At 40.3% G+C, this 25,107-nt stretch overlaps 1 protein-coding gene across 1 annotated transcript in view; it reads left to right on the top strand.

The window, feature by feature from the left end:
- Positions 1-25,107, top strand: part of FMN2 (formin 2) — an 828,101-nt gene that overhangs the window by 107,843 nt on the left and 695,151 nt on the right. The window contains 1 exon segment of the mRNA XM_029594024.1: positions 19,979-20,034. Within this exon segment, the coding sequence (XP_029449884.1) occupies positions 19,979-20,034 (56 nt within the window).

Genomic DNA, 25,107 nt, shown 5'->3' with positions numbered 1-25,107 from the left:
TTTGATGTTTTCTTGCTGGTGTTGCACTGGTGAGAGAAGGGGAGGTAAGAGCCGGGGGGGGGGGGGGGGGGGGCAGCGGCACCATACTCCTGCAGCCCCTGGCAAAGTGACCAGCCAGCATCGATCTTCGGGTCCAGGCAGCTAATGGACAGCTTTCCCCAACAGCCGCACAACAGCAAATCCCGGCGGCCACATTCTCAGCTGACTGCTCTGTGCCACGATGATCACAGCACAGGCAAAGTGCTAAGTGTAGCGGGGCCGGGGAGATCCTTTAGGTGCAATTTCTGTAGCAGCATGCATGGCCTTTTCTTCTTCCCGTGTGCCCAGTAATCATCACTTTCTTTTCCTGGCCACAGAGGCGGGAAGAAGAAAAGGTCATGTTCCTGTTGCTGGCTTCCACAAACACTGCTGCCGGTCACCCTCGGGGCTTGAATGTGCTGATAGCCCAAGCAGGAACGGCAGCAGCGATTGTCTTACTGAGGTGACCGGGTGGGGGAGAGCAACGGGTGTGCGACACACTGGTTGAGAACCGCTGCTCCAGTGGATGGGAAGCCAATTCTAATGAAACTGGTGGGTAGATATCAGAAGGATGAAGAGCACTCCAGTTTACTAAGATTGTGTGGGTGGCTGTGAAGGTATAGAAGATGTATCTGCGAGTTCAGTGTATGTGGCTGTATATTCTTGATTGGGGTTGTGTGACTGGCAGGCTCTGGGTTTAAGAGCCAGGATATGTATGCATACAGGTTTATGGAAAGTGTGTGGAAATGGCTGGGTGTTCTGGATTAGTGTGAAGTAGTGAAAGGGGTTGATGTGGATGAGTAGTGCAGTATGGAGGATGTGCTAATGTCTGTAGAGGAGTTTTTGGGTTTGGGTAAAAAGCCAGGATAAGGGGTATGGAGGGTGAGTGGCTGGGGATGCATCAGTGTATATGTGTGTGGAGGGGTATGATTAGGTGCAAATATAAATGGTTCTTCATGTGGATAAGCATTGGTTAGGAGAGGTAGGTTTGGATGGCTAGGAGACTTATACCAGCAATGTACGTGTTGGGGGGGGGGGGGGGGGGAAGGACTGTTAGGCTATAGCTACTATGCACACAGCCAGTTGTTGGAACTGGCTCTTTTAATGTGACTTCACTTACTGTTGCAGAACAAAACAGGTACACTGACAAGTATACATGCTCTATAGGATTGCATTGTCAGTGCTGTGATTCGGCAGCCCCCACTTATTGCTAATGTTATGGATGTGTCAGGTGGCTGCTGGGGCTCACATGCATGCAGCAGTGTGGCATCACATGTCCCCAGCTATAGTGTCCAAGACATCTTGCTATCTCCAGGCCTCTCAGCAACTGGTGGAGTACGCTTTCTCCACCTGCCCCACACTATAATAATCATGGCTTGCTTTGTCGAGAATTTGTTGGGTGTGGTCACCAGCCACCTGCCAAAGACCTTCCACTGTAGCTAGAACTGGAGGGGTGTACGTATGCTGGCACTGACATATGCATCCCTCCACTTTCCAGTGATAAATGCCTGGCAAACTGAAGCCTAGCTCATTATTTATATTGTATGAGTGTTTGTATATATGTATTGGTGTGTTTTTAAATCAACTTGGCAACATCAACTTGAGAAGTTCTCTCTCTCTGCCCTCTTCCTTCAAAAACTTTCAACCTTTTTTCCCCTTTTCCTCTTATGCTTGGGGCTGAAGCACACCACACCTCTCCTCATTCCCTGCTGAAGGCTGGCTGGGGCTGATGTTGATATTAGGGCTTCATAGACCCTGTGTCAAATTCTGCATAGAAGACGAATTCAGTGTTTGGAATTCTGGAACACCTCTCTCTCATGTTGGTTTAGTAGAAAGTATCACTACCAATTTCAGCTTAATTTTATGTACATACATCACAACTCAGTATGCAATAAAATGCAATGCTAGAAAAGCAAACTATAATATTTTATTTTGATATGCATTATATAATTTAATACATAGTAAAATTAATATTAGATGTGTACTGTATAAAAGCTGTAGAATTACTTTTTACAAAGAATGCTAAGAGATCAATTGCAAATTAGTTTTTAATAAACTACTGGTATTCTGTTTGTAGTTTAAAAACATCAAGCATCTGCTTATCAGGCAATTTTTTTTTTACTATCTTAACACATTTGTGATCCCACAGTGACACCTTTTGGTTGGTTTTTGATTTTGAGTATTTCTGCAGTTTTTCTCTAATTTCATTATCCAGTAAATAAAAATAATTCTAAAAGTTAATTGTATATGCAAGCTTAACATTGAAAACCAAACTTCAGATTCCTGACTTTTGAGGACTGTTCAAAGAGGGATTGTACACTGAAAGATGCGATATCTGACTTATAAAATAAGCTAACATGCAGTGTGAATTTTTTTCTCCTAGACTGAAATATCTACCATTATGAAGACAGAATAGTTGATCAAATAATAGTTGAGTTGCACAATAAATAAAAAGTGATTAAAAAAATAAAAAAACTTAATACCACATTTTGTTGCATTTCCCAGTAATCCTATTGAAGCTTTCATGTCTTAGAAATAAAGCAGATGAATCTTTTTTGAGGGCTATATTCAGACATAGCATAGTTAGCCGGATAAGTTTATCCGGCTAACTATGGAGGCATATTTAATAGTTCAACCATACTATTGAATATAGCCAGCTATCTTAAGGGGCCATTTATCAAAGTGCTATATGGCATTTTCGCATGAGTTAAGGTGTTTTCACAGGCGAAAAGCACCTTTAAGGCATGCAAAAACACCATAACCCATGTTGCGATGCAAATTAGGAAAGGGGAGGAGTTTGGGGCAGGATTTCTGGCCAAGTGGGCTGGCTTCGCAATTTGCAAAGCCATATCGCACAGTTTTAACACGGATTTTAACTACACCTTTTTCATTTGCGTTAAGCAATGCGATATGGCATTATTGCACTTTGCGATGTGTTCGCAAATAGCGTTTTCAGTATTTTAAGCTGCTTTGGGGGGGGGGGGGGGGGGGCGGAGAGAGAGAGAGAGTCCATCAAGCTAGGTTGAGAGAACATTGCACAAATCTCATCTTTGGGTGAGTTTCCTCACTCCGAAAGTCATCAAACCTTCACAAGAGGGCACTGTTCTGTTTGTACATTATTTATTTATTTATTTATTTATAGGTTTTTTTTATATACCGCGGAACGTTTCAAACATCACCTCGGTTTACAATGAACAATAATTTTGCAATAGGCTTTACAATCAATTCAGAAAGAACAAGCATATCATTACACTCTGCAAGTCAAAGTGGCCCCTAACCCCTACACTAATACCTAAACTTCACCTTGAGTAGCTAGATGGGCCTCCTATAGAGGTATAAATACCTACCTAGTATGAGGGTGTTACAGCTAGTCTCTCTCTCTCTTTCTCCCTCCCAGTGGTTGTAGGTAGGAATTGCAACAATTGTACTTATCGCAAAGTGCAAAAAAGTTATCGCAGTTTGCGTAATACCTATGTGAAGTGCTAAGAGAGTGTACTTTGTGATAAACATCCTATTACCATAAAACATACCCCTTTTCCTATCACATGCAATATTTAGTGCATTTTGATAAATCTAGGCCTTAATTAGTTGGCTAACTTTAGGAAAGCTCTTTGACTCATCCAGACTTAGCCAGCTAAGTCATCTGGCTAACTCTGCATATCTTAGTTCGCTGGTTAACTTAGCCAGCTTAACTCAACTCAACTCCCCCTAGTTATACCCCTGGACTGCCCCTAACTTATCCAGCTAAATTCCAACCTCTTAATTTTAGTTTGCTAGAATTTAGCCGGATAAAGGCTGAATGTAGGTGGGTAAGCTATTTAGATGGATAACTTACATCATCCATTAAATGGCATTTGAATATAGATCTCATTGTTTTATAGTTCAAGTCACACATGGAAGTTATTCTCAGTCCCTGTGACAGATTTACCAGTGGTCACAAAGTCATTGTATTGCAGTTCCTATGATTCCCTCTACCCATAATCTAGGATTTGCTGTATCATATAATTCTCACTGCCTCCTTTTTCCTCTGTGCATGATAGCCTCCATAATGGCTAACAATCCCATCCCCTCCATTATTTGTCAATTTTAAGTCAGAGAAAATTACTTGGGATCCAAGAAGGGATATGAGAATAATTATAGGAATCCAGAAGGTCACATTTACTACTTTAGACTGCAAAATGACAAGTCTTGCCCAAATCTCATTCATTTTGGAACTTCCTTTTTTATTAGTTGTGTATATAGATCTTGTAAAAATTATTGAAGCAATTCTAACAATGTAGTTAAGAATTCAAATTATCTTATTTTACTTCTCCTTTTGTTCCATACAAGGTGTAAACTTCAGAGAACTATCAAATAACTATCAGTATTATACACACAACAATGTTTATTCAATAAGTCACTTGCTATTAGTCATGTGCTTAAAGCCTTACTTATGCAACATGATGGTCTTTTAGGTGTAAAAAAACTACTGGTTATATCTTATTTCTAACATGTTATGTTACGCCTACTTGCTTTTTAGCTCATTGTCACATATCCTACCTTAAGCAGTTTCTGCCAAATATGGATATATGTCCCTAAATTTTATTTTCTAATGTGCAGCCCCAGCCTTGCCAGCCATAATGCATCACTAATTATGGGAATCTAACTAGAAATTCCCATTGGATATAAAATACAAAACCACACCTACAGACTATTTCCATTATTTCATGCATTCTCATATCTTCATCTCCATATTTTCATTTAAAGCTGTAGGTTATCAAAACTGATTGATTGTGACTTAAAGTTAAATGAGGTATCTGCAAAATTTCCATACATACCTGGATTACCCAGATATATCTTTTACACGCACAATATATTTCATAGGAAATATGTGGAAGATATTTTATATTGCATTGAGGCACTATGAGAATCAGTTTGTGAACGAGTTAGTCTAAAAACAATCACACTTGATTCTCCAGTAATGTCTGGCTATAGACCTGAAGCTCTAAAACTATACAAAATTCATATTAACTGCTACACATTAAATCTTTGTCTTGAGAACTGAGATGTTTTCTGCATTAAAGTCTAATTGTAATCCAGAATCTTACTTAGACCCTTATGGCTAAATTGATATAAATGGAAACATAACAGATTCTATGGGTGATCAATTTACCACAGCCTATCACCCTTCTTTCCATTCCCCACCCCCTGCAACACACACACATGTGGCAATCCCCCTCTCGGGTTGGCCACCAGATGCCACTGTCCCTGTATAGAACACTATTAAGGAGCCATCCATCTCACTCGATCCCTCCCATCTGGAGGGTCTGGATTGGATGCCTCAAACCTATTTATCACACCCATTTTAAGACACTGTGGGATCAGTTTGAAGAAGCCTTGTAACAGTGAGGATGTTTGTCTTATACTCTGAGGCCTCCCAGCTTCACCCAGATGGAGTTTATTAGAAGTGACATCTCATCGTGCACTCCCTGCCAGAGAGTCCTTCTCCAACTAATGTACAGAAGAGAGATTATTACGCCTGATAACCTTTTGAGGTGAAATGGCTCTCGCCAGAGGACCAAAGACCTGTGAGTCCACTCTAAATCCTAGGTGATGGATCCTGCTCTGAGACAGTGAGGGCAGAAGATGTATCCAGTTTTAACTTTAGAAGTATTTTTTGGACCTGACCAGTGTGGGGAGGCTTTTTTTTGGATCTCCCCCTGCCCCCCCCTCCCCGCTGGATGCAGTGCGGAGGTAGCCTGATCCCCCTTTTACTTTTTCCTCATGAGAAGCTCCCCCCCCCCCCCCCCCCGAAAATTCACCAAAGGATGAAAGAACAAGATTGGGAGATCCATTCTGATCTCCATCTATGGGACCAGGCCGGGCTGGGTGTCCGAGAAGATTACCTAAGGTAGGACTTTTTGCTCTGGGAACCTCTCAAGAAGGATTCCTGGATAGCTGCTGAGTGAGCTTTGGCCAGTAAATACCACCATGGGGCTGTACCCAGATGCCAGAATAAAAGGACACCTGTCTAAGTGGAGATACACTTGTAACAGTAGTCAGATGTAACTGTAGCATTATTGACAAATGGACTTTAATTTATGGTTACCAATCAATAAACTTTTATTTCAACACCCAGATTCTGGTCCTGTCTGATTTATCATAGCCTCTCACCTCATGGGATGCATCTGTATTATTTAAACACACTGTGAAACAAGATACCATGATCCAGGCCAAAAGCGAGAGCTTACCCCCATAAAAAGAATCCCCCCAGGATTGAGAGTCAAATGTGGGAGTAAATTTGCTAGCTGGTGCAGTCTCGAAGAAACAAATGTTGCGTGCCCTTGGGTTAAAACCCTGCTAAGGTTTACACACACATCTTGGATGATGGTACTGTGGAAGCAGAGTGACAAGGTTGAAAGCTTAGTTATCCCAGACTTTGACCATGGAGAGCCTAAATCTCAGCAGCAACAAAGAAAACATTCTGGTGCCTTTGGTGAAGCAAGTGCACCCCACAAAATAATCATGTGTAGCCCCACCTTGGGAGGTAATTCACACTCTGGTATGGATATAAACTTACTTATAGTTCTTCAGGGCAGGGACACTTGACTAACACTTCTCACAGACTCCTTCTCTAATGTGTGTGTGTGTGTGTGTGGGGGGGGGGGGGGTTGGATGCATGTTATGGATGTGCTAAAACACCTTACAGTATAAGGGGTAGTAGATGCGCGTTAATGTGCGTCCAACTGCTGGTAAAATAGTGCACTAAGCTGAGTGCACTTTACAGTATCGGCCTGCTAGTAGGCTAGATTTCAGGGTGAAACTCAGGTTAAAAATAGCTGGCCAGACACCAGGTGCTCAGTCTGCAGCTCCTGGACGTAGATAGCTAGTGCTGAAAATAAGCACTGTCAGGTTAAAAGCCCTCCAAGTATTTTCACTCCTTCCTTAGTCCTAATCTATCTACCCACACTTTCCCTGGAAGCAGGAAAAGGTATTCCCTGCTCCAGCACAGCTCCCTATGCTTCTGGTCTACTGATGGCATTCAAAATTTGGAACTAGAACAGGGAAGGAGGATGGCATATTTTTTCCTGCCGGGTGGGCAGCACTGGGTTAAAGAATATCTGCACTTGGGGAAAAGTTGCTAAGTCTCAGGCCAACCATATTCCGGCCTGCTGTTGCAGTGCTTAGATTCAGCTAAGTTAAGCAGATAGCATAGAAAATGAATGCTAGTTGCTTATTTTCTTTCCACCTGAACTAACCCTGCCATGGGGACTGACCAGAACTTGAGTGGCTGAATTTAACCTCAACTGCAGTCAGTTTTCAGACAATAATCTTCTATCCAATAGTACAGTACATAAAACTTCAGCATAGAATTCATTCGTCCTCCTGCATTTATGAATCTCTCCATTAGTTTGTGTTTGATTTATTGACTATTGTAATATTGTTTGCTCTTTTGTATTGCACATTCTGTGTTGAATGGATTTATTAACCTTTGAAAGGCACATGAATCCTAAATTTAAATTTTGTTTTACCAAGCAATCAGTATATATCTTGTAATTGTTCAGGAATCCTCAAATATTTCGGCCTTATTCATATTTGCTGGTTAGAATTATTCAAGTCTTTCTTTTATATTTGTTTTTCTTATTTGTCAAGCTTCCTTTTGTGTTCTGTGATTTCAGATCAACAGCCATCAACATTCTTTCCTTTCCATGGTATGGGTGCCTATCCCTTGATTTTTATGTCATGATTTCCAATAATAAAGTAATCAAGATATGACTCCCCATTGTTTTATTTCAATCTGAAATTTCTTCATAAATTGAACTTCCGGTAGTTTGGACAGAAAATTCTCCATAAACTTCACTGGATCATCACCTTCTAATCCCTCTGAAATTGCCAGGATTTTCAATTTTTCTAAAATTCCCATTTATGTCTCAAAAGTCCCTTTTTAATTTAGCATGTATTTAGACCTTGTCCTATAGCATTCTCACTATCTTCCAAGAAGTAACTTCTTTCCTTTGGTTTATTCTCTTGAAATATAGAATTGGGCTTTAAGAATGTATCCCTTTAATTTCTTTGCTGCCTCATGATTCTGTCATTAGTTACCTTCAGGGACTGCAGATCCATAATGCTCATGGTAAGGGAGGTTCATGTTTTCTTACAAAAAGCCATTTTCTGTGGCAATGGAGGGTTCTGGTTGGACCTTTTTGACATATGCTGTAGCAGCAATTTCTTTTTTGTCTAATTTACTGCTTTCCGTGGCTTATCTCTTATAGTAAGTATCTGGAAAAGACATCAATTTTATTTGCAAAGTTTACTTTTATTTATTTATTTAGCCTTCTCAGAACAGATCTCTTGCACATTTAGCAGATCCCTCGTTTCAGAGCTTTATCCTAGATTAGGGGTGCTATGGGTGCCAGATAGTGTTTCAAAAAAAAAAAAAAGAACAGGAAAGCAAAAGTTAGCAAAACAGGGAGAAATTAGGAATCACAAAAGGGTCTATCCATCCCCTATTAAGTCCACATGAAGAATTCTCAAAACACTGGAATCTGTAGTTGGTGTTCAAATAAAATATATTCTTTACTGTAACTTGAAGAGGATCCAAATCAAGGTTACAAAAATAAGAATTGGCATACACCTAATGATAGATAAAAAGCAAATGGTTTCTCTGTCCATTCTTCTAAGATTCACATCCTTTCCAACTCTTGTACCCTCATTCTGGCTGAAAATATCCTCACCTCTGAGAGTTGGATACCTAGAGTGTAGTTCCAGTTCTGGAATGAACTGGGCTGGAAAAAATATCCCCAAGCAAAAATATCTAAAAAGGGTTCAAAAAAGTCACTCCAACAAAAATGTGTCTCTTGAGTTAGTAGCTACCAAGTCTACCTCCTTCTCTTCACCCAATCTGTTAACTGGTCGGATGGGTCAAAAGATTCTTTATCCCAGCCCTTTGGGATAGTGGGACTACACCCTTCCCTCTGATACTGGTCAATCAAAATCCAAAAGGTCTTTGCAAATTTCTTCCTCAAAACCTCTTTGCCAAATGCTTGAATTGCCTTCTGTGAGATCTAGTAGGAATTTCCAGTTCTTCAACCACCTTGCTTTGGGATGTTGTGGAAATCTCTGGCTTTTCAGTCCTTTCTCTTGAAATCATGGGGAGGTTTCAATTCCTCACTCTACCTGTCAACCCTGCTCCTCATCCACTTAACCCATTGAAGGCACTGGGCATGCTCCAAAGGTCCTTATATCCCAAAATATATAGGGTGAGTGAGAAGGCCTTTAAGCTTCTCACTCGCCGTAGCGCCTGCAAATGCCGACCACGAGGCTTCCCCTGCCATCCACCCGGGTTCTTCGCTTCCGATCCAGCGTCCAACCACAGGAGTCTAAGCAGGGCAGGGCAGCCAATCGGGGGACAGCCCTGATTGGGATTTAAATATTCAGAGCAGCTAGGCGCCGCACGCCGAAGGTGCGCAACAAAGGGGCGCGCCCCTTTGTGCGCCCCTTCGTGCAGCACCGTAATGCAGTGCCAGCCCCCTTCTAACTTCACTTTAAAATCTACCACAGAGGCTTACACTTAATTCATCTAGTCTCCACCGCCAGAAGGCAACCAGTACACCCCTCTTACTTCCTGACTCTTATTAGACTGTTTCAAACCCCTCTCTTCACCAGCTATACCTTACCTGTGCCAGCAATCACCAACCACAGCAGTCATCAATCCAGTACCAGCATTCACCCTGCAATCAGCCTAGACCAGCATTCATCGGCCACAGCAGCTATTAAACCCGGTCTAGCAGTAACCGACCACCGCCTCTTACAACTCATCTAAGCACCCTAAATCCTTAGCCTTTAGCAAGCCAGGGCCAGATACCACCCATATCATTCATTCAATCAACCCCATCTTTTTCCTAACACAATGAAGCCACAACAGGCCACAATGCCTCCGGGTCTCCCAATTCCGATTCTGCAGCATAGTACACTCTTCACAGGAAAATCTTCTATAATATCCTGCCACCACACCTACAAATCCCTCATCCCCATTATGATCTCACCTATCACCCAAATTCTAGGCCTGGCGCTATTCTCCCTGATATTATTCAATGCCCAATCCCTCTCCAAGAAATCTCTGATCCTCTATGACCTTCTTATAGACACAAACCCAGACATCTGCGCCATAACTGAAACATGGCTTAAACCTACGGATATAGCAATAATAAATCAACTACCAACACAGACCTACGACTTTTTCTCCCTCTCCCGACAGAAAAAAAGGGGCGGGGGGCATTCTACTAGTAGCCAAAAAAGATTTGAGACTCGCACAGTTCCCAGTTAAATCAGATTCTAAACTAGAAACAGGCCTCTTCAAATCGGACCAACTACAAATAGTTCTTGTTTATGCCCCACCAGGCCTTTTGGAAGCAGATCCCTCCTCTATGGTTGAAACAATAGCATCACACACAAATCTGGACTCCCCGGTGATAATCCTAGGAGATTTCAACTTGAATGTCGACAATCCCACACTATCAACTAGCTGCGAGGCTTTTCTCACCGCCATGTCAGCCATGGGTTTCCAGCAGATAGTCAACAAACCTACCCACAAAGCGGGTCACACGCTGGACCTTATCTTTGTAAATTCCGGGATCACTCCCTCATCTTACCCATTATGCAAGCAGGTCCCCTGGTCAGACCAAGCATTAATCTCCACCACCCTCACTCTGGCGGAAACCAGTAACTTCCACCATTTCTCTACAGAAAATCCTGCTCCTCCGACGAACTCAGCAAACAGTTGGCCCTAGAATTCCCACTCATAGACTTCTCCACTCCCAATTCAGCCCTACAGTCCTGGACGAACATAACAGAGGGAGTAGCAAATAAACTATGTCCTCTAATAACAAAAATACTCAACCCCCAACTCTTCCAAAAGACAACCATGGTTCACTAACGAACTTCGAAAACTCAAACAGAGTCTATGACAGAGAGTAAATGGCGTAAAGCACCTGGCCCCAGCTCCCTTTCCGCATACAAGCTCGCTCTCTACCACTACAAGAGCTCCACCTTAAAATCAAAAAGGGACTTCTACGCTTATAAGATTCATGACCTCATCTATGATGCTAAAGCTCTTTTTGCATACATCTCTAATTTAACACAAATAAATGCTTCAGAAATTCCACTCAACCAAGCTCAATCAAAAGCTGAAGAGTTGGCCCTCTTCTTCCGCAATAAAGTCACTAACCTCCTAGCACAACTTCCCTCCAACACCATCTCGCCTTCTAGTGCATACCACCACCATAACAAAGACATATCGCTCAAATCATTTGAACCCATCACAGCCTCTGAGATCCAAGCAGTTTTGAAGAAAATGAAACAGTCTTCACACCCCTTCGACCGAATCCCTACCAAGCTGCTCTTACTAATACCCGACATCATTTCCAACTCACTGGCTGACATCAATAACTGTTCTTTGTCCCAGGGAATCTATCCTGACTATCTTAAACTGGTCTCCATCAAATCACTCCTAAAGAAACCTAATCTGGATCCCAAAGATCCCAATAGCTTCCGCCCGATCTCCAACCTTCCTTTTTTAGCTAAGGTCATGGAAAAATTAGTAAATACACAACTATCTGATTACATTGAAGACCACAAGATTCTGTTCCCTACTCAATATGGATTCCGAAAAACTTTAAGCACAGAATCCCTGCTCATATCCCTGACAGACCACATCATCATGGGCCTCGATAAAGGCCACTCATTCCTATTCATTCTCCTGGACCTCTCGGCAGCTTTTGACACGGTTAACCACACCATCTTCCTAAACCAGTTGTCCAACAGCGGTATAACAGGAACTGCTCTGGCCTGGTTCAAAACTTTTCTTGACAACAGAGGCTATAAGGTTAAAATTCACAATAAAGAATCACGTCATCACCACTCCTCCCTAGGAGTGCCCCAAGGCTCTTCCTTATCCCCCACGCTCTTTAACATTTATCTTCTTCCACTATGCAAGCTATTAACCAAACTCAACCTTAAACACTTCTTATACGCCAACGATGTCCAGATCGTTATCCCCCTTAAAGGATCCATCGCTAAAACACTTGAACTCTGGGAAATCTACCTTCAAGAAATCAACGGCCTGCTCACTAGCTTAAACTTAATACTAAATTCCTCTAGACTGAACTCCTCATCTCCCCGGAAAATAGTAATATCACTACGAATCCACCAGCAAACCTGCACATCACACAAACAAGAGACCTAGGAGTTATTATCGATAATCGTCTAAATCTAAAATCATTTGTCAACCAAACAACCAAGGACTGTTTTCATAAACTACATATCCTGAAAAGAATAAAAACCACTCTTTCACTTTCAAGATTACAGAACGGTTCTGCAAGCCATAATCTTCTCTAAGATAGACTACTGTAACTCTATCTTATTAGGTCTCCCCTCATCTCACATCAAACCTCTTCAGATAGTCCAAAATGCGGCAGCCAGAATACTGACAAACACGAGGAGAAGAGACCACATTTCTCCCATTCTCAAAGACCTCCACTGGCTGCCAATTCACTACAGAATCATTTACAAGTCTAGTACCATTATCTATAAAGCCATCCATCACCAGGCTCCACTCAACCTACAAATCCCATTCAGAAAACATACCTCCTCCAGACCCATTAGAGAAGCATACAGAGAATCACTACATGTTCCCTACACCAAAACCTCTCAACATATAACATGTAGAGACCGGGCTTTCTCTACTGCAGGACCAGTGCTATGGAATTCCATCCCACCGGATCTTCGTCAAGAACCATCCCTTCCAACAATCAGAAAAAGACTTAAGACTTAGTTATTCAAACAAGCCTTCCCAGCACCCAACTGACTCTTCTATGCAACGACAACCATAGTCAAATATTCTTAGAACACTGTAAATAATTGTTCTTTCTGTTATTTTCCTTTAGACTATCTTTCCTCTCCCAAGTTGAAACTTCCTTGTTTTATTGTAACTTCAGATTCTCTGTTCACTTGTTATAGTTTTCCAGTGTTTTCTCTTTGTACACCCCCTGTTTAATGTAAACCAGCATGATGGGATTTTTATCTTGAATGCCGGTATAGAAAAACACTAAATAAATAAATAAAATGCCTATCTTCCAAAAAGGAGGGGTTATAGCACTGGGAGGAATCAAAATTATCAAAATCCCTCCTCCTGTTTCTAAATAACAAAAATCACATTGTGATAATATTAGTGACTGGTGTAGCCTCAACACAAACATTTATCTGGTTCCAACCTTACTAGCACCTCCTAATCATCTAGAAAGCATTTGACAAAGGCCCTCATGGACTTTTTAGTAAATAAAAAAGCCATGGGATGGGGGCAATGTCCTATTGTGAACTGGTTAAAAAATAAAGACAGAGAGTAGGGAGAATAGTGGAGTGCCTGAGGGATCTGTTCTGGGACCTCCACTTTTTATTATATTCATAAACTACCTGGAAATGGGAACATCAAGTGAGGTGATCAAATTATGCCATTGAGACAGAATTATTCAAAGTTGTTAAATCACAAGACTATTGTGAGAAATTGCAAGAGGACCTTGTGAGACTGGGCATGCGATTGGCAAATGAAATTTAATGTGGACAAGTGCAACTGATGCACTTAAAGAAGAATAACCCAAATTATAGCTACACAATGCAAGGTTTCACATTAGGAGTCACAATTCAAGAAAAGGATCTAGGCGGCAGCGTTATGTTGAAATCTTCTGCTTGATGTGCAACAGCAGCCAGGAAAGCAAATAGAATACCAAAAAGTTATTAGGAAAGGTATGGAGAATAAAACAGAATATCATAATGCCTCTTTATTGCTCCATGCTGTGATCTCATCTTGAGTACTGTGTGCAGTTCTGGTCATTACATATCAAAAAAGATCTAGCAGAACTAAAAAAGGTACAGAGAGCAACAAAAATGATAAAGGGGATGGAACGATTCCCCTATGAGGAAAGTCTAAAGAGGTTAGGACTCTCCAGCCTGGAGATGAGATGGTTGAGGGGAGATATGCCAGAGGTCAATAAAACGAGTGGAGTGGAATGAGTAAATGAAAATGTGTTTACTCTTTCAAAGAGTACAAAGACTAGGGGATACACAATGAAGTTACTAGATGATAAATTTAAAACTAGTAAGTGAAATTTGTTTACTCAAAGCACAATTAAGCTCTGGAATTCATTGCTAGAGGATGTGGTGAAAGCTATGATAACTTTCAAACCCGTACATTTGTGTGCATGCACCCAGGGACACAGCTATTTTATAACATGCGTGCATGTTATAAAATAGGCTGATCATGCACACAAGTGCATGCAATTTTAAGTGGACGCGTGCAAATCCTGCTTCCACTGTGTAAGTGGGGGGATTTTAAAAGGGGCATGTATCCATGCCATTGCCAGTTTCAGCAGTTCATTCCCAGTTCATCCAGGCAAGGGACAGGACTTCAACCCCCTCCCCCCAGTTTAATAGCCTACCCTTCCCCCTGTTAGCGCCAACCCTTAAAACCCTGCTGATTAGCCTAGATTTTTTTTTTATTACTTACACGCCATCCATAGCATTATTTAAGTTACGAAGCAGGGGGGCCTTGGCATTTATCTGTGCACGTAGTCTTCCCCGTCACGCCAACGTTCTGCCCAATCCATGCCCTAACCATTTAAAAAAAACTTTTGACTTGTACACATAGCAGGAGATAGGCACAATCACGTGTGGCTTTAAAATACACTTAGTGTGTACTGGCCAGGCTTGTGCACGTATCTCCTGGCTTTTGTGCATTTCTCCCAGCTTTTGCTCTTGGTGCTTTTAAAAATTGCCTTTATTGGTATAGCTGTGTTTAAAAAAAAAAAAAAAAAAGGTTGGGCCAAGTGCCTGGAAGAAAAGTCCATAAACCATTATTAAGGCAGAGTTGCGGAAATCCATTGCTTATCCCTGGGATATGCAGCATGCAGTCTGTCTACCCCTTGGGGTCCTGCCAGGTACCTATGACCTGGATTAGCCACTGTTGGAAACAGGATACTGAACTTGAAAGACCTTTGGTTTGGCCCAGTATGGCGCATCTTATGTACTTATACTAATTTTGATAGCTATTGATTTCCAGTGAAATTTATTTTTTTTTTTTTACTTTAAATGATTTTTGATATGTCATATGTAATTTATCTTCCTAGGATTATTTGCAGTACCAGTGGTGTCCTGTGATGCTGTGCAAAGGGCCACTGAATTCTCTATTCCCTGTGGAATTGCCACAGGGACTGGTTGAACCCAAAAAAAAGCAGTGATAACCTGTATATCTCTTCCCTCCCTCCCCCCCCCCCCCCCCAGTCCTCTCTCATTCCCAATAGAAACTTAGACAGTAGGAAGAAGGTAGCTGTAGTGTGGCCCTTCAGGCTACTTCCTCTTCTTTGCTGCCTGGGGCCAGAGTGTAGGAATCCGAATCATCAGAGTAGTAGAGGAGGAAGTGGCCCTAAGCATTGCCACTTTACTTTCTGACTGGATTGGCTGGGAGAGGTGCTCGAGAAGCATATGAGGGGATCAGAGGGGGTTTGGAGGCGGGTAAAATTATTTGAGGCTAAGTAAGAGGCAGCAAAGGGATCAGCGTCATGGGAGAATGTGAGCAGATTCCTTCTCCCTTTCCCCTGCTTGTAATTTATTCTCCTTGTGAGCCTTGATCCCCTCTTCCCTTCCCAGCATTGGTCACAAGGATCCCTTTTTCTCCAACAAAAAAAAAAGCACAATTATCTGGAAACACAAAAATGTAGGAAAGACTTTAATAGCTAAAGTACAGGTTTACATTCAATATGCAAATGTTCCACATACATTGTGCTGCAGAATATTCTAACCTTTTCTGCTCCTGGAAACTGGGGGGCTGTGCTTGCTTGCCAGCCTTGGTCCTGTTTCTGTAAGGAGTACTGGTTTCTTCTGGAGCTCCTGTGTCCATTTATGTGTTGAGTCCAGTGCCAGATGTTCTCTTGTTAATATCACCATATATGTAAGAACATAAGAAATTGCCATGCTGGGACAGACCAAGGGTCCATCAAGCCCAGCATCCTGTTTCCAACAGAGGCCAAAAACCAGGCCACAAGAACCTGGCAATTACCCAAACACTAAGAAGAACCCATGCTACTGATGCAATTAATAGCAGTGGCTATTCCCTAAGTATAATTGATTAATAGCCATTAATGGACTTCTCCTCCAAGAACTTATCCAAACCTTTTTTGAACCCAGCTACACTAACTGCACTAACTACCTTCTCTGGCAACAAATTCCAGAGCTTTATTGTGCGTTGAGTGAAAAAGAATTTTCTCCGATTAGTCTTAAATGTGTTACTTGCTAACTTCATGGAATGCCCCCTAGTCCTTCTATTATTCGAAAGTGTAAATAACCGAGTCACATCTACTCGTTCAAGACCTCTCATGATCTTAAAGACCTCTATCATATCCCCCCTCAGCCGTCTCTTCTCCAAGCTGAACAGCCCTAACCTCTTCAGCCTTTCCTCATAGGGGAGCTGTTCCATCCCCTTTATCATTTTGGTTGCCCTTCTCTGTACCTTCTCCATCGCAACTATATCTTTTTTGAGATGCGGCAACCAGAATTGTACACAGTATTCAAGGTGCGGTCTCACCATGGAGCGATACAGAGGCATTATGACATTTTCCGTTCTATTAACCATTCCCTTCCTAATAATTCCTAACATTCTATTTGCTTTTTTGACTGCTGCAGCACACTGAGCCGACGATTTTAAAGTATTATCCACTATGATGCCTAGATCTTTTTCCTGGGTGGTAGCTCCTAACATGGAACCTAACATCGTGTAACTACAGCAAGGGTTATTTTTCCCTATGTGCATCACCTTGCACTTGTCCACATTAAATTTCATCTGCCATTTGGATGCCCAATCTTCCAGTCTTGCAAGGTCCTCCTGTAATGTATCTCAGTCTGCCTGTGATTTAACTACTCTGAATAATTTTGTATCATCCGCAAATTTGATAACCTCACTCGTCGTATTCCTTTCCAGATCATTTATATATATATTGAAAAGCACCGGTCCCAATACAGATCCCTGAGGTACTCCACTGTTTACCCTTTTCCACTGAGAATATTGACCATTTAATCCTACTCTCTGTTTCCTGTCTTTTAACCAGTTTGTAATCCACGAAAGGACATCGCCTCCTATCCCATGACTTTTTAGTTTTCGTAGAAGCCTCTCATGAGGGACTTTGTCAAACGCCTTCTGAAAATCCAAATACACTACATCTACCGGTTCACCTTTATCCACATGTTTATTAACCCCTTCAAAAAAATGAAGCAGATTTGTTAGGCAAGACTTCCCTTGGGTAAATCCATGTTGACTGTGTCCCATAAGAACATAAGCAAATGCCATACTGGGTCAGACCAAGGGTCCATCAAGCCCAGCATCCTGTTTCCAACAGTGGCCAATCCAGGTCATAAGAACCTGGCAAGTACCCAAAAACATTAAATCATGTCTTTCTATATGCTCTACAATTTTGATCTTGAGAATAGTTTCCACTATTTTTCCCGGCACTGAAGTCAGGCTCACTGGTCTATAATTACCCGGATCGCCCCTGGAACCTTTTTTAAATATTGGGGTTACATTGGCCACCCTCCAGTCTTCAGGTACAATGGATGATTTTAATGATAGGTTACAAATTTTAATTAATAGATCAGAAATTTCATTTTTTAGTTCCTTCAGAACCCTAGGATGCATACCATCCGGTCCAGGTGATTTGCTACTCTTTAGTTTGTCAATCTGGCCTACTACATCTTCCAGGTTCACAGTGATTTCTTTCAGTTCGTCTGAGTCATCACCCCTGAAAACCATCTCCGGAACTGGTATCTCCCCAACATCCTCATTAGTAAACACGGAGGCAAAGAATTCATTTAGTCTTTTTGCAATGGCCTTATCTTCCCTATCAGCAGGGTATTTGGGTAATCTAGGGTTTTTATATTGGAGCATTGACAAGTGAGAATACCTGCAGTGGTCTCAACACAATATAAATCATGAGTGGCCAACCCGTGGCTCTTTCATGTGCAAAACTGTCTCTTGCCCGGCTGGCCCCATGGCAGCTGAGTAGCACTGCAGAGGATAGAGGGGAAGAACTGCAGCAGGAAGCGCACACAACGTAAGGGAGCACAGAGAAGCCATTCTGTGCCAGCCTCCCCTCCCCCTACTGACATGACAGAGGATTTTCTCTGCTTATCCCTGCTCTACTCTTCCCCTGCCCCCCCCCCCTCCCCATCTGCAATCAGCAACAGTGGAGGACAGGAGGGGGAGAAGGTGGAGCTACAAGGAAAGCAAAGAGCCAGTGAGCTCCCTGCTCCAGGCCCTTTTCATCCTGTTCAAACCCTCACCCAGTCGTGTGGAGAAGAGGGCTCCTCTCTGGTTTGCTGTCTGGAGGGGAAGAACTGGACTGTACATACATATATATGTATGTGTATGATTCAAGATTTTTCTGTGTAAATTCACTTTGGGTGCTGCTGTTTAGGTTTATTGTTCTTTTAGTTTCTAAAGTAAATGTACATTTATTTTAGGAATTGCTAGAGCTATCTGTAATTTTTTCATAATTTTGTCTATGTAATCAAGCAGCCAATTTTTGGTTGCATAAATCTTTGAGTAAGTTTCTGGGTACTGTTAATTATATAATTTTTCATTTTTAAATGATTTGAACTTCATCTGATAGTGTCTTCCCTCTCCTGATCCTCCTCCTCTTGATACATAGTCCTTTGCCACATGTATATCTTCATGCCTTCAAAAAATACTTGGATATTTTGTAATATTGTGACAGTGTGTTCTCTTGGCTCTTCTAATGCAGTATTTTACTTCAAACTGGTGACCACTCAAATTTTGAGATTTTCATTTAGTAATATGGACTTGCGAGAAACTTCAGAATAGCAAATAAATGAATACTAGAAACATTGTTAGCTGTAGAAGTTGCCACGAAGCATCAGCCTCTTATCAGATTTGTCCAAATATACAGGGTCATTCATCAAAATGCGTTATGGCATTATCGCGGGCATTAGGGTTCTGATGCCCACATTAATGTCATAACACATGCGCTATTTATCACATCGCAAGATAAATGTTTAAATTTTAGTCAAGGGGGGAGGAATTTGGGTGGGGTTCTTGCAAACGAGGGACGTTTAATGTTGCATGTGATAGCATAACGCACGTTATAACGCTGGAAATAACTACATATTTTTTCCTGTTAAGCTGTGCGATATACCCGAAACGGGATTTGCGTTAAATATCACAAATCCCATTTCAGGCAGGAGAGGGAGTGGAGTAGAGAGAGAGCCCAGGTAGAGAGTGCATCAAGCTAGGGCGAGAGTACATTGTAGAAATCTCATCTTTGTGTACCTTTTCTCATTCCAAATCACAACAAATCTACACTGATGTGTACTGTGCTGTTCATATGTCGGACTGTGCATGGAAAACTGGCCCCAAAACCTTACCTCGAGTTACTAGATGACTCTCCTATAGTAATATAAATAGTTGACTTGTATGCCTTATAGAGTCTCTCTTCCCTTTCCCCTTAGAGCAGCCCAAAAATAAGGAATTATTGTGTTGCGATAAAATACATTTTCCTTGCCCTTTTCCTTAACATAGGCAAAATCTATAGCATTTTGATGAATCTAGGAGTAAGTTACATTTTAGTGTGCAAATCTGCCACATACCATGTTGGTATCACATAATTGGTTATATGGTAAGTCTGTGTTTCTAGTTCTAGTTGGTGGAACATATTCTTTGTACTCTTGAGTTACAAGCTGCATTCAATGGTATGTGAAATGTTTGTTTGCAGAGCAGTTAGGTGTACATATTTTCAGCTGTACAATATTCAAATTGTTTCCAACTTTATTTTTGAAGTACCAGAGCTTTTCGGTGTTTAGTTGTGGATTTGTTTACCCTTTTGTACTCTGTAGATTTTGTAACCTTTTTTCATTTTCAATTTAGAACATCAAGCAATTACGGATCTAAAGAAACACAAGGAGGATGTTCAACAAATGCCGGTAAGATACTGGCAGAAGGGAAAAATCTACCTGTGCTATTGGGGAAGGGAGGGGGTTCCTCATGAAAAGAGGACTATAATGCTTTTTTCAAGAAAAGCTCATATTTACCACCCAAATGATACAAGAATTTAATTTGGTCCAGTTGAGTTCAGCCACTAATTAACATGGCAAAACTACATGTGGATCATTTTATGCTTTGTTTTTGTGAGCAGTTTTCTGTGTGGGTTTATTTGGAAAGTAAGATGCAGTATACTGGAGAAATAATAATCCTAAGAACACCAGTAACTTAAATTTTCTCAACATTTAAGGGCTTTTTTTATTTTAGTAGAAACCTAAACCTTGACGATAATTTAACCAAACTTGTGGAGCTAGAAGAAATTCACAATAAAACTACATTAGTCTCATTTTTTGTGATATACTGATATGGAAGTACATGAAATGTCATCGTTTGACTAGCTTAACTGTAACCTTTACAGTGGTAAAGAACTACAGTTCCACATACATACAAAGATCTGCCAGAACCAGTATCCAAAGGTTAAATTATGGAGACTGTGCCATGGCTATAGGTTTTGTTTTTACCTTCTCTCCCATAGCAGGGTTGATTATTGCTTTAAAATGATGGGTCTTAATCTACTTCATAATTTGAATCTATATTTTACCACAAATGATTAATATCAACATCTTGCAATATGTTTTTCAATCATAACTAACCTCCAAAATTGCTGGATTGATCAGTCACTCATATGAGTTTTATATAAAATTTACCATTCTTGTAAGACAACTGGTAGATATGTCATGACACTTAGCACTCTGTCTAAATGTCTGATCATTACTTCCCTGATACTCTAAGAACAAATGCCAAACTGGGTCTGACCAAGAGTCCATCAGGCCCAGTATCCTCTTTCCAAAAGTGGCTAATTCAGGTCACAAGTACCAGGCAGGATCCCTAATAATTAGAGCCCATGCTGCTTATGCCCAGTGTTAGACTTAAGAAGAGCCATTGCTTATCTGGCCAATAATTTAGGGACACTTCCTTCAGGAATTTGTCAAACTCTTTTTTTAAACACAACTATGCTGCCTTTACCACATCCTCTGGCAATGAATTTCAGAGCTTAATGGTGCATATGCTCTGGAATTGCTTATTTAATGGAGTGTCCCCCTAGTCTTTGGTTTATTCTTAAAAAAAAAAATAAAAATAAAAATAAAAAAATTCTTAATTTACCTGTTCACTCCACTCATTTTATAGGCCTCTTTTCTCAACTCAACCATCTTTTCCCCCATTCCTTTTATTCTGGTTGCCCTTCCCTGAACCTTTTCTAGTTCACTTATTTATTTATTTTTAGGTGCGGTAAATATGAGGCATGGAACACTGGTTTCTCAAAGGTTAACATGTGATAATTACCATTAGACCAGTGGCTCTTAAGTTTTTTCTTAATAAGGTATTTGTCATCAAACTAGATTTCTTAGATCCCTTTCATTTCTTCTTGGCATAACAGATGCTAGCCAGTAGTGATAGCAGTACTCTTGAATTTTGCAGGATGAGGGTTTCATTCAACTTTTTCTGGTACATATGATGCTACCAAAAATCTTCAGGAAGATTTTATTTATTTATTTAAAACCTTTTATATACCGACGTTCATTTGCATATCACATCGGTTTACAGATAACGGGGTTAAATCAAACAATTTTGAAAATGGAAGGATAAAATTACATGGTAACAGGGAGGTGAAAGGAACAAGGGAAATAGAGGAAGAGAAAAAGGTCCATAGTCATAGATTAGGGTACATGTCACCAACTGAGTATTCAAGAACATCACTATAGGCATTCTCAGCTTCTACGAAGAGTATATACTTGCACAGTGATTTTAGCCACTGTCATGTGTACTGGAAAATGAGTGCTCTCACTCTACTTGTACTTCCTCACTTGCCTAGGTTTTCATCCAGATGTCTTCCTTCCCTCCTTTTCTTTTTTTTCCCCCAGTTACCCACTCCTTCAGGAATGTGTACCTTCCTGTAGGCTGCTATCCCTGTTCTGATCCATGGCACAGGGAATTATATTCCTTGCTCCCATGTCCAAATCTGTCATCACTTCTGTTTTGATTAGTGGCTCAGTGCTACAGTACTGTGCCCTGTTGGGTTGCATTCGATTCATAACTGCTTCTTAGTGGCAGGCAGGTGGAACTTGTGTTAGAGCAGGGAAGGCACTATATAAAGGAAGTGACCCTTTTATAAAACATGGAAGACCCAAAGGTTGCTGTCTCCATATTTTAGGAGACACTGCATTAGGCTGTTTAAACTGGCAATTGTGCTCCTTACTCATGCAGTTCTCCACCCCAGTTTTTGGGAGCCTCAAACAGATTATGTTTCAGGAATACACAATATTTGTGAAATATATTTGGTGTGTAAACTAATATTTTGGTTACCTTCAAAACCAAACTAGTTTATGGATCTCAAGCACTGGAGCTGTGAACAGCTACTCTGTCATGATTGCCCTTTACTTCATCAATTAAATATGTTTTATAGTCCTATAAGTTGCTATCGACTCATCTCTATTAGATGAACAATCTATTGCTTAAAACAGGGTTGTTGCTTAAAGATGTGCTTTCTCTATACTAATTTCCTGTATTTATTTCCCCTTTAACTTTTTTTCCTGATCAATTATAAGATTCTCATCCTTAAGAAAATAAGAATAAGAAAAACAGCAGAAGAAAACAAGTGGAATACAAATAACTTTCAAAACTGTGTATCTAAAAAGGGTTTTACATTTTTTTCTATTAATAAATATTAAACCCATAAATGTTTTTTCCAATATTTTTTTTGTTCTTGTGTTGTGGTTGGTTTGCCTCTGGGTTTTCTAAGAAAATAAAAATTCTATGCTGGGTCAAACAAATGGCCCCATCTGAGCCCAGCATTCTCATTAGTGGCCAGTCCAGGTCACTTAGAAGTAACCAACAGATCCCATTAAGTTCATTCCAAAGTGCTCACTCCCAGTAGTAAGAGATGGAGATGCCCAAATCTGGCTAATAATTTATGGACCTGTTTTCCAGAAGCTAGTTAAATTTTTTCAATTCAGCTATATTAGCCTTGGCTGCATTTTTTGCCAACAAATTCCATAGCTTATTGCATATTTGTTTATCTAGTGCATCTGATATTCCTGGATTCCTTTTCATCTGTTGCTTATCCTGTTTGAAAACAAATATATAGCGTTATGTTTATAGATTATGCAAAGATTGGTGTTTATATAAAATTGACTGATTAGAATTGTTTTAGTAATTTTTGAGAAAAATGGAATTGAGATTTGTCAAGATTACTTAGCCAAATGGTTAGATCATTGCTGAGTCTTGCTCAAATATGACTAAACTGACCCAAGTATGTCAGCCTGTTGCTTTAGGTATATGGGCAGCCTGCGTTTGTAATGTGTGGCTTTGAAAGGTGTTTAAGGGTTTCAAGCTCAGCTTTCAAATTGTATACAAAATGAAAACATTGTAGTGGGGAAAAACCTACTATGCCAGCAAACGAGCTTGCTTGTGTACACTATCTGCTGTACATCAACACAAATATTCAGAGATGATAGCTATCATCCAATTTATACATTTCTACAGAGGCCATTGTTTGGATGCATCAAAATCTTGTGAAACTTTCTAACAAAAAAGGTTTACCTTTTTCTGCTGTATTCCTGTTTTCTGGCTCATGATACTCCTGGTTTAATTTCCTCATTATCAATTTGAAATGTTTCTCCTAAGGCAGAGGTACCTTGGAGCATCAAAGAGGGGGCAACTCAAAAAGATGTTTGTTCCTTATACCCCCCCTTGGAATAGAGTTAGAAGATTTTGCAATGAGGTCTTCTCCAATGTTCTCATAGGATAGAGCAAATTTAAGCATAGTTTTTGTCTTCTTGCTTCTGGCCGTTATCTACACCAGTGAATAGGAGACGGTGCTATGGATAACGTTTTTAATTTCTATTGTCTCTTGGCTCTAATTGACCTCCTTTTGAGGCGAGGGGTTTCAAATATATGATGAATCCTCCAAAATAGTTTTTATATTTAGAAATGTTATAGTAGCTTATGGTAAATCTCATCCCCACTTTAAAAAAAAGAAACAACCCCCCCCCCCCCCCCAAACAAAACCCGGTTTTGAAACCTCTTTAGCTATTTCAAACACTAAATACTCTCCATAAATTAGGGTGTTATGATCCTTATCAGAATCCATGTAAGATAGGGAGTACAAAATTAATGACTCAAGAATGGACTTTGAGAAGAATTTTTAAGAACAGAAGGGAGGATAAAAAGTGAACAATATTTTTCAAAATATAAATACTATGTTTAGCAAAAAAAAAAGTTGAAATAAGGTTGCGTGGAAGCAATACATTACCAGTTTTTATCTTTAGTTCACAAATATAGTATTTTGCCACTAGATGGCACCTTCAGTATGCATCTTTAAATCTGTTGTACAGACAAATCAACATTTTTTGTCTACTGTATGTCCATTGGTCAAAGGCATTAAAAACCTTTCCAACTTACGAAGCTGAACTTAGTGAAGAACTAAGATTTAATGGATCATGAATAAAGGCTGGAAACCTTTTTTAAGTGTTCAGATCTTTTTGCCTTCATTCTTTCATAAATTTACATGATGGGCAAAATTCTGTTTTTATTTTAGGTTCAATACTATGAAAGACCTCAAGCAAAACTTAAGTATGTTTGTCTAAATGATGCATTCTAATAGCAGAAAGGAATATGTACATGTTGTAGTGATGACCCCTGCTGGTATGAAGAAGCGAATAGTTTAGCTTTGAGTTCCTCAATTAGCATGGCAGCTTGAGCTGTAAACTAGAATAATTCAACAAAGATGAGGATTAAATGTAGAAAGAGGGTGGTTATAACAGTACTGGCTGTAATAAATATTTTTACATTTTTTCTTAGAAAACAATGAGTATTAAACTATGCTTCTAATACAGTATGAGTAATCCAGTATCATGTAAAAGAAGACAAATAGAATATAGTTAATGTAAAGGTGTCCCCCCAAAGTGTCCTTTACTAATTGCATAAATATCTTTATGGATAAGGAATGATGAGAA

Source organism: Rhinatrema bivittatum, chromosome 3, assembly GCF_901001135.1.
Source record: "Rhinatrema bivittatum chromosome 3, aRhiBiv1.1, whole genome shotgun sequence".
Classification (NCBI taxonomy): Eukaryota; Metazoa; Chordata; class Amphibia; order Gymnophiona; family Rhinatrematidae; genus Rhinatrema; species Rhinatrema bivittatum.
Note: the sequence above shows the minus strand (reverse complement) of the source record. Positions and strands in the feature narration are given on the sequence as shown.